The 10,509-nt window shown below is 47.0% G+C and overlaps 1 protein-coding gene across 1 annotated transcript in view; it reads right to left on the bottom strand.

The window, feature by feature from the left end:
- The window catches only part of STAB2 (stabilin 2), a 151,462-nt gene that overhangs the window by 5,568 nt on the left and 135,385 nt on the right, over positions 1 to 10,509 (bottom strand). Inside the window, 8 exon segments of the mRNA XM_023527450.1 lie at positions 560 to 667; positions 2,126 to 2,266; positions 3,178 to 3,297; positions 5,265 to 5,371; positions 5,516 to 5,681; positions 7,206 to 7,339; positions 9,070 to 9,211; positions 10,273 to 10,466. Of these exon segments, the coding sequence (XP_023383218.1) occupies positions 560 to 667; positions 2,126 to 2,266; positions 3,178 to 3,297; positions 5,265 to 5,371; positions 5,516 to 5,681; positions 7,206 to 7,339; positions 9,070 to 9,211; positions 10,273 to 10,466 (1,112 nt within the window).

The raw sequence follows: 10,509 nt of genomic DNA, 5'->3' as shown, positions 1-10,509 counted from the left end.
GCACTCCACCACTATGCTATGGAACCTCCCAGCAGCCAGCTGTGCTCACCCCTCCCTCAGATCTTTAGAACAAAGTTAGGATACCAACAACACCAACCAACCACCCGACTCTTATACAGCATGTACCAGGTGCTGGGAACTGTCCGAATTATTTTCCATTAACTCCTAGTCCTCCCAAGAACCCAGGGAGGAAGGCATTATGACCCTCATTTTGCAGGTAAGAAAAATGGGGCTCAGAGAAGTTCTGGGACTTGACCAAGATCACACAGCTGTGAAGCGGAGGGGCTCAGGATTTCCTGTTCTTCCAGTGGTTTCTTCACGGGCCCATCCTGTCCCTTTCATTGAAGTGTTAATGGTGACAGATGTTGGGTTGCTAATGCAGAGGAATAGGGGTGGAAGAACCAGGGCCAGGCATCCCCAAGGCCAGCTGCCATGGGTGGGGGAGGCTCCTCCACTTCCCAGGGGAGGGAGGTGGACAGGGCTTCCAGCAACAGTTTGCCTCTTGGGCAGTGGACATCGGCCTCCTGCTGGCGCCTCTCCAGGAGCCCTGGATACTCACCACTGGGGCAGGAGGTGCTTTTAGAGGCCTGGAAATGACATGAATGATCCCATTGGAAGCAAAGATGTCCCACTGCAGAATGGCTCTTCCATCGACAAACCTGGTCTCCTAGGGAAACAAGAGGGCTGAAGATCTGTGGTCATTTGACTCTTTCTCCCCAGGTGGAAGGAAGTTGTTCATTTTGCTTCAGATTTCGGAGCCTGGGTTTCAGGCCCGTCTTCACCAACAGGCAGCCCACTTCCTGTCAGTAGTGACACCTTCACTATCGGGACAACCAGAACACATTAGTTGTCCTTGTGCCAACAACTTGATCTAAGAACTGCAGAGAACCTAAGGGGTAATTTGTCCAGCCCCCTTGTCTGATAGATGAAGGTTCAGGAGGAAAATGGTTAATCCAAGATCATCGAGGAAGTAAGTGGCAAACCCCATGCCCCTGGACTCCAGATCCACTGCCCTGAACGTCACACCACATTGTTAGAAAAGAGATTTTTAAGTGATCTAATGCTTGCTAATGAAAGAATGATCCACTGGCCTGTGGTGTCGGCAATCACCTGACAGCTCATTAGAAATGCAGAACCTGAGGCCCCACACTCCACCTGCTTAAGTAACCTGCATTTAAACAAATCTGCAGGTGATTCAAGTGCCTGTTAAAGTTTGAGAAGCACTAGTCTAAACTACTGATCCTCAATAGTAGAAATCTTTTATTAGGTAAAAATTTAAAAAACCACACTTAGCATTTGGTACATGCCAGACACTATTCTTGCATGTCGTAAGCCTTGAATCACTGAATCCCCACAAGAGCCTATGATTTTGACATCAAGGTTGTCAAGCTCATCATTACCACCACGATCAGCATCACTTCTAATATCAAAATCACCATCATCATCCTCACCACCCTCACCACCACCACCATCACCACCATCAAAATAATCATAATCATCACCATCACCGTTAATATCATTACTACCAGCATTGTCTCAACATCAACACCATCACCATCATTAACAGCATCTCACCACAATCACTATTATCAAAATTAATGTCACCATCACCATCATCACCAACATCACCATCACTATCATCACCATCACCATCACGGCCACCACTGCTACCGATATCATCATCACCATCATTGTCAACATCATCCACACATCACCATCATTCCCATTTTTAAGACAGGGAAATTGGGACACAGAGAAGTCGGATAACTGGTCTAAGTTCCTACAGCTAGTAAGTGGCAGAAGTGGTTTTCATCGTAGGGTCATTTACTTCAAGGCTTACATGTTAATGCCTGGGATAGGCTGATAGTCTGACAGAAACGAAGGCAGAGAATCAGACGGCTTTAAGGTGGTTTCATTTACAGTCCCTCATTACCAACTTCTGAGACTGGTCCTCACCAATGGCTTATTTTCCAATGAATAAGAGTGGCCTAATAGTCAGTGTGATGTGCTATGGCGTGCAGCTAATACCATCTGCTACATGCAGGTTAAGAGTGTACTTTCACATTATAATAGTGGGCATATATTCTCTCCAGTTTTCCTAATAAGCCCAGAAGACTTTTCGTACCAGTTGGCCCTGATCCTGGCTGGAGGTGATGAGCAGCTGGCTTCCCAGCCTAGTTTGCAGGATGGTACCATTGACAAGGTCGTTGTAAAAAAAGATGCTGACATTGGCGAAGTGGTGCTCGATGTCCCGCCCAGACAGCGTCTGAGAGGAAAGGAGAAACACAAGATAGTTTTTAAGGGCCAAACAATATTTTTCTTTTTAACGATAAGGATAACACAGGAAAAAAAAAGTCACTCCTCATGGCCTTGGCTTTTCTGCCTCCATGTGGAGATGAGGAAATGTCAAGTGTTTTTCAGGCTTTTGGTTGTCTGGGCCATGCTAGAGGCTCACCTCTCGCTAGGATGTGCATTGAAAGTCATCTTTATGATCTAAGCAGAGCTTCCTGATGGTGTCCTGGGAGAAGTGAGTCTTGAGAGGGTAACAAGTGGGCAGAGGTGTTGTGTTGCTCCTCTCAGCCATCAGGGGTGAGGGGCGAGTAGGGCCTGGGGCTATCAGAGCCTATAGGTCAGCCATCCATGGGAGGGCTGAGTAAACACTGCCCGTTCCTGTGTGTCATGACGTGATGAAGTTTGGTGTGGCAGACTGGTCGCATCAGTGGCCCTGGTTCTTCACCCCTGCCTATAGCCTTGCCCTTTGCCATGCAACTCTGAAAGCCTCCCACTCTAACTTTGGGCTCAGCCATGTGACTTATTGGGCCAGTGGCATATTAGCAAATGTGACCAGGCAAGACTGGCCGGATCGGGCTTGCTCTCACCACTTCCTGCCATCACCATGAGAATGCCCGGGCTAGCCTGCTGGAGGGCGAGCCCTGCGGAGCGCAGCCCCAGCCAGGCCAGCCTAGATCAGCTGCTAGCCAGCCCATCTCAGACAGGTGAGCCTGCCTGGCCAAGACTGGAGGCACTCCAGCCGATCTGCTGATGTGTCAACTCAATAAATGTGTAGCCACCACTGAGTTTTGGTGGGGGTTGTGACGTAGCATCACTGTGATGGTACGTAACTGATTCTGTTTAGAAGTGCTAGTCTATGGCACAGACGCCGGGGACCCGACTCACCTCATTTTCCCCCAGCCCGCTGTTCTGTGGCACGAAGAGGGTGCTGCGAATTGACAGGTCAGTCAGGTGTTTCAGAAACGCCCGGCCTCTGGCTGAGCTGTTGGAATAGGCCAGCACTCCCTGGGGAGAGGAAGGAAGCCATCAGATGCTCCAGCTCTGGTGTGTAAGGACAGCAGTGGCTGGAGAGGCTCGCGTCTGGGAATATTCCTGACATTAGCCTCACTCTTCTGCTGTCTCTTCTGACTACTCTGTGGGGGTTTCGGGTGCAATTTTCCGCGAAGAATCCCAAGGTCTCAAGTCATAGCCTCATCACGGACCATTCTCAATATGGCAGCCCACGCAGCTCTTGGAAATGGTAATAAGTCAAATCTTGAGTCTCCTCTTGTCAGAACCCTGCAATGTCCCTGGCTTCACTCAGAGGAAACATCAAAGTTCTTAAAATGGCCCACGAGGCCCAAACCACCTGGGCACTGCTGCCCCGCTGACCCTGTGCCCAGCTCCGCTCTCTCACTCACTCTGCTCCGGCCGTACCAGCTTCCTTGCTATCCCTCCAATTTGCCTGGCACACTCCCGCCTTTCAGCCTTTGCCTGGATGTTCCTTCCACCTGGAACATTCTTTCCCCGAATCGGCATGGCTGACTCCCTCTCCTCTGTTCACACTTTACTCAGATGTCACCTTCTCGCTAAGCCTTCCCTCTTCATTTTCTGCAAAATAGGAGGACTGCGGCACCCCTCCCCCCCACCTCACCTCCCTGCTCTACTTTCCCCCCCGTAGTATGTATCGTTTATTAGCATTCGACATTATTCACTTGCTTATTCTGTTTATTTTCTGGGTTTATTTTGTTCACTGACATATCGAGCACACAATAAATACACATTGAACAAATTTTAAGAAATCACACTATCCTGTTCAACTCTGTCTTTGTGCAGACAGGACTACTGATGCCCTGAGAAATTAATTTGCTGAAGGACAAACAGCCAGTGGGTTTTATTCTGATACTGTCTTTTCTCTGAAATGCTGCCACAAGCTCCCACATAGAAATGTTGGTTTGGGTGTTTTTCTTTAGACTATTTATGGTAATCCTGATTTTTATACCAGTTAGGTTGATACCTTTGGTCTGTGGACAATGACTCACCATTTTGGGGTTCTCCTTCTAACTTTTGCCTTGATCCTGAAAGCCCTATATTTATGCCTAGTCCACGCTCCTTGGCTGTGTCCTTGACCTTGCTAAGTCTCAGTTTCTTTATCTACAAAATGGGAATGATGGAAGTGACCTTATAAGGTTGCATGAGCATTTATTCCTTCTAACAAGTAATTACTGAGCACCTACCATATGCCAGCCACGAGCAGAGAAAATCCTTTCCCTTACAGAGCTTACATTCTGTGGACTGAGTGAAAAGTGCTCTGAAAGGGCTCAGTATGGTGCCCAGTGCAAAGTAAATGCTCAAGAAATGTTACCTATTCTTGTTATTGTTATGATTAGCTCAGTTCTTAGATCAGTCAATAACAAATCCTTCTCCAAGGAAGAGGGCTTCCTCTTCATTAGACACAACTTGCAGAATACTGAAGTGACTTTTAAGTGCAGTGCAAAATGCAAGCTGACATCATGTCGGTAATTTGGCTCACTGGGTGATCACCAAGGAAGCTTAGCTCATTGTGTCCCACCCTGCCCATGAAGACAAAAGAGCATCTCATTTCTGTAGATCAGACTTTTAAGCCAATCTAGATGCAAATAGAGATAATAATACTACTAACATCAATATAGCATTTTCCACGTGCTAGCCATGGGTCTAAGTGCTTTATAAATATTAACTCATTTAATTATCACAATGACCCTATGAGGTTGGTGCTTTCATTATTTCCATTTTACAGATGAGGAAACTGAGGCCCAGAGAAGAAAGTAACTTTAAGGTGAAGCAACAAGTGGCAAACCCAAGCTTCAAATTCAGACCACGTGGTCTAGTGCCCATGCTCTTAACCATGACTGTGAGCCTTTGCCTTCATTCCAGGACTTACCTTTCTATCATGCTTGCTTTGAAGCAACCCCTCCTTCCCTGAGGTGAAAGCAAACAGACATGGTACGTACCATCAGGAAGTTTGTGAGTGAGGGGAAGGACATCAGGACCTGCAACAGATTCCCACTGCACGAGAAGCCATCTCCCACGTAGCCCACCTTACAGGTGCAGTTCACATCTGGAAGGCAGGAGCACATGGGGTCCCACTGCAGTGAGGCAGGGATCTGGGCTGCCAAGCTTACCCTGGGAGATTGGCTGGCCAGGCTGAGGATTGCTCGGCAGCTTCATGGCCTGGAATCTGAAGTATAGCTGGGGCAGTTACCTTTCATCCGGTAGCAGAAGACATCCCACATTTCACTCTTGTTGTTTCTTGGTCCATAGTCCACTATCCCAACGACGCCGGAGCCACAGTTCTGGGAGGCATAGGCTGTGGGGTAGGCGACCCGCCCACTCTCAAGCCAGCCTGCTGAACAGAGGTGGTACTTGGCCTGTAGGGACACATGTGGCCACAGATCAGTTGCAATTTCATATTTGTTGTGGGCTCCTGTGGTTAACATCTGATTCCCCAACCAGACTGTAAACTCTATGGAGTCTCATTTTGCCTACTGTGTCCCTATGCCTGAAACATAGCAGGTGCTCATTAAGTTTTTGTTGATTAAGCCATTGGATGAATGAAAGTGGTGCCTTCTCTTTCTTATAGGTGCCCGAATCCTTCACATTCATTTCTCTTCTCTCCGCTCTTAAGGATTTGCTATCAGCCATTTAACCCTGAGTGCAAATTCTTCTGCTTATGAGTTGATAGAGCCCTGTTGATCATCACCACTATCATCATCACCATCACCACCATTATCATCATCCTCACTGTGATCACCATCATCATCACCATAACACTTACTGAGAGCTTATTCTGAGCCAGGTTCTATTACAAGGGCTTTTCATGTGTCATCAAGACTTTGAGATAGGAACTTAAAAAGATCCCTATCATATAATTGAGAAAACTGAGGCAAAGAAGAATTGAGTAACTTGCTCCAAGTCACACAACCCTGAGATTCATACCCAGGTAGTCTACTCTAGAGCTTTTACTCTTAACAACGGAGCTCCTACTGTGTGCCAGTCACTGTGCCCTATCGCCTTTAGTCCTCCTATAAACATCCCAAATAGCACAGAGGTTGCAATGGCTTGATCAAGGCCAAACAACCAGCAAGCAGGAGAGCAGAAATTCAGCCCCTCAAAGATGCTGGTTCTGGCATCAAAGGCTTTGCTCCTTGGTAAAGAAACGTCAGGTCTGAAGAAAGGTGGAGAGAGTTGGTAGTGACGGAGGTTGAAGGAAGAGCGTTAAAACATACCATGTAGGCAGTCACCTCCTCTATACCCAGGAGGCAGTCACTAGCAGGTACCTTCAAGATGCTGGCCTTTCCCAATAGACAGGGCTTCTGGTTTTAGAGGCCAAGAGAGCAGCGCTGGCCAGAGCTCCATTTCCTGCCTGGCTGTGGCTGAGCTGGGGCAATCCATTTCACAGCCCTTCCAGACGTAGAGAGCTCTAGCTATTTCAGAGAAATTCGACTGCTTTGTGGGTTCAGGGAGATCCAAGGCTTGTGGTTATTGATCTCTTTCCGGTTCTCAGCTGTGAGCTATGCACTCTTATTATTCTGTGCCTCTGTCTCGGCAGTTGAATGCCATGGTAGAAAAACAGACTTTTGGAGTCAGGGCACATTTGAATAGTGGATCTGGCACTTCTTATCTGGGTGACATTGGGCACATTACTTAACTTTTCAGAGCCTTGGTTGCCCTATTTGTCCCTCCAGGGATGTTGTAAGGGTGGACAGTAATATTAACAAACCGCCCTTCACATTGTAGACACTTAAAGGATGTGACAAATCATTATAGCTCCAGGAGCTTCCTGCACCCCCATCCAAGAAGGCAACAGCCTAAGTTTCCCCATGGTAAGAAGAGTGCTTAGCTCCTCCCAGCAGATCCTGCCTGCATGGTGCCACCACTAACTGGGGACCCACCTTCTGAGCATAGGACAGCTGGTTGTAGGTTGCCATGGTTGCAGCTTCGTTGGCACAGGCCTCTTTGGCTTTGTCAAAGGTCAGCTTGTACTGGCCCAGTGGGGAGCGAAGATGGAACACGCCAACGGTGGAATCTGGCAGGGGAAGGTGAGGAATCGCCCAGGTCAGCCTGCCTGGTTGGCAGTACTTCCTGCGAAGGACTTTGAAAGACTTTAAAGTGGAAGACAATCTACTGAGTCTCTATATGTGGCATCATAAATTTGTTCTTTCGTGTTTGGCTTATTTTATTTAGATAGGGTGCTGTTTTCAAGGTTCATTCATGTTGTAGCATGTATCAGAATTTCATTTCTTTTCTAAGCTGAATAATATCCCATTATATGGATATATTACATTTTGTTTATTCATTTATTTGTTGATGGACATTTGGCTTGTTTCTACCTTTTGGGTATTGTGAATATGCGGCTGTGAACATGGATGTGCAAATATCTGTTCGAGTCCCTGCTTTCAAGTTTTGTCTCATTTTCTGTCTCATTTCAGTTGCATCATCAGCATCAGACAAATTGCTGTCTTCTGTCTTAATACTTTCTTTTCCTGGTATGATAAAAATTTCAGCTACATTGGGCATCTCCTTGAAAGCAGACAATGTTATATATCCTAGATATTTTCTCTGCTAATATGCATCCTCTATCTCATCTCTCAAAGAAATTTGAGGGGTCTTAGGACTTGATATATGTTATGGACTGAATGTTTGTGTCCCCCCGATATTCATATATTGAAATCCTAACCCCCAATGGGATGGTATTAGGAGGTGAGGCCTTTGGGAAGTGATGAGGTCGTGACGGTGGAGCCCTCACGAATGGGATTAGTGCCCTTATAAAAGGGACCCCAGAGAGCTCCCTTGCCTCTTCTGCCATGCGAGGCACAATGAGAAGTTGGCAGTCTGCAACCTAGAAGACGGCCCTCACTAGAACCCTGCGTGCTGGCATTCTGATCTCAGATCTCCAGCTTCGAGAACTGTGAGAAATAAATTTGTTGTTTATAAGCCACCCAAACTATAGTACTTTACTGTAGCAGCCCAGATGGACTAAGACAGTATATAACGGGTATTAAGTCAATAGTTATTATTTAAATGTGTAAAAACTGCTTCACTAAAATCATCATGTCTGTAAAGCAGCACCAACCTAGTCAGAGACATCCCATCAGCCATAGGATGCAGTGCCCTGAATCGCTTTCTGAACCTCTGAGGCCCCTCCTCACCCTGGCTCAGAACGAGTATTTGGGTCCTTTTTGGCTTTCCTCCAAGATGCCCAAATGCCTGCCCCTCTGTACTTCTCAGCTTCATTATGCCTGTGAGTTTATTATCAGACATTCAAATCATCCTTGGAAGTGAGTGGGGCCTATGCCAATTAATGTGCTACTATCAAAACAGTTGCTAAGAAATTGCTTCTGAATGTAGCAGGTGCTTCCTCTTTGGTTATGTAAACCCTAAACTATGCTCTTCAGATTCAGGTCCAATCAACTGGTTGCAGGGGTTACTAAGCAACTTGCAGAAAGCAAAGAAAATTCATGAGAGATGACCTTCGAGCTCCCTCCTGGTTCTTGAGGCTCAGGGTCCAGTTCTGAGTTTACGTGGACCCTCCACTACGGAGGCCCGCTGCCTCCTGGGCCCTGGGTCCGGCCAATGCTTGGGCTGTTTGGTCCCCAGTTTTTCATTTTAAAAATTCGAATTAAAATTTAAATTAAAATTTAAAAAACAAATTAAAAATTTTAAGTTAAAAAATTGTTTTCTTTCGCCCTTGCACAGATCCCTCCCCCAAGCCTGAAAACCAAGCGCTTTGGGCCAGCAGCCCCTAGCCACACTGACCCTGGAAATGCAGGTCGGCACAGCTGGCATCGGCGTGGCACTGCCCGTTGTCTTGTAAGCAGCGGTCAATGGGCAGCTGCTCTGGCTCGCAGTCCAGCCCGTCCCCCACGTAATGACTTTTACATTCGCACTTCTTCTTGCCCTGTGGGGAGAGAGGAAAAGATGAAAAAGCCCTTTCTCTAGGATCCCAGGACGCACAAGTGCTCCGCGGGCCACCATCCGGCATAGGAGATATGTGGAAGGACCAAGAATAATCATCTCTCCTGTCCGGTGGGACGCGTTGTGTTTGTACAGGCTCGTGATGAAATGTCATCCTTTATGTCTCAGCTCAAAAGTTGCTTCCCCAGAGAGAGCCTCCCTGATGCCCCTGAATAAAGTAGCTCTCCCAGCCGGGTCCATCACATTGGCCCGATTATGTTCCCCCCGCCTCGGTGCTCTCTGACATATCCTGTACATTTGTTTCTGCACTGAGCACTGCCCCCTCCCTTGACTCGTTCATATATAGAATTTTTATTGCTACATCTCTGGGACAACGCATAGTAGGTGCTGGAAGACCATTCGTTGAATCAATGAATGATCTCATTTAATTTCCACAATAATTCTAGAGGGTCTACTTTGCAAATGAGGAAACAGGCTCAGAGAGATTAAGTAGTCAGCTCCATGCCACACAGCATGTAAGTGCAGGAGCCTAGACTCAAAGTTCATGCTGATAACCCCAGGGACATTACCCTCCACCATCTTCTCTTCCCACCAGATAAACAAACAGGGCACTGATTCCATTCTAGAAAGACTCGAGGGAGTGCCCAAACCTGCACTTTTCCTGCCGTTTCTTACCAGCTTTTTAAAAAAATTTTAATACACTTTTTTATTTTGAATAATTTTGGAGTTTAGAAAAGGTGCAAAAGATACTCTCTACCCAGTTTCTCCAAATATTAACATCTTACATAACCACAGTACACTTGTCAAAACTAAGAACTTAGTGTTGGTACACGTCTATCCACTAAACGATAGGCTTTCTGTGGATTTCTCATGTCCTTTTATTGCTTAGAATATCACCTTGTATTTCGCCTGCCCACTTAATAAAAAATAGACCCAGGTGGGAAGAATGCCTACGAAGAGGCTGCAGGGTAAGAAGAGTAGAGAAGCAAGGCTGAGTGAGGCACAAAAAACTGCTCTCAGATTTCCTGAGGAAGAGAGACTCACCGGGCCGGTCATCTTGCAGGTGGCATGCTCATGACACCCGCCGTTGAGGCCGTCCGCACAGGGGTCTATCTCTGTGCAGCTGTGGCCATCCCCTTGGTAGCCCTTCGAGCAGCTGCAGGACACCTTTGTGCCCTTCTGGGAGCACTTGGCGACCTTGGCACAGCCCCCGTTGTTCTGTTTGCAGAAATCCACAACTGCAAGAGCAGGAGAGAGGGCTCAGTGAGCTACTGTGTAACT

Source organism: Pteropus vampyrus, unplaced genomic scaffold (assembly GCF_000151845.1).
Source record: "Pteropus vampyrus isolate Shadow unplaced genomic scaffold, Pvam_2.0 Scaffold16, whole genome shotgun sequence".
In the NCBI taxonomy this organism is placed as follows: Eukaryota; Metazoa; Chordata; class Mammalia; order Chiroptera; family Pteropodidae; genus Pteropus; species Pteropus vampyrus.
This window is presented reverse-complemented; position numbering and strand designations above follow the sequence as displayed.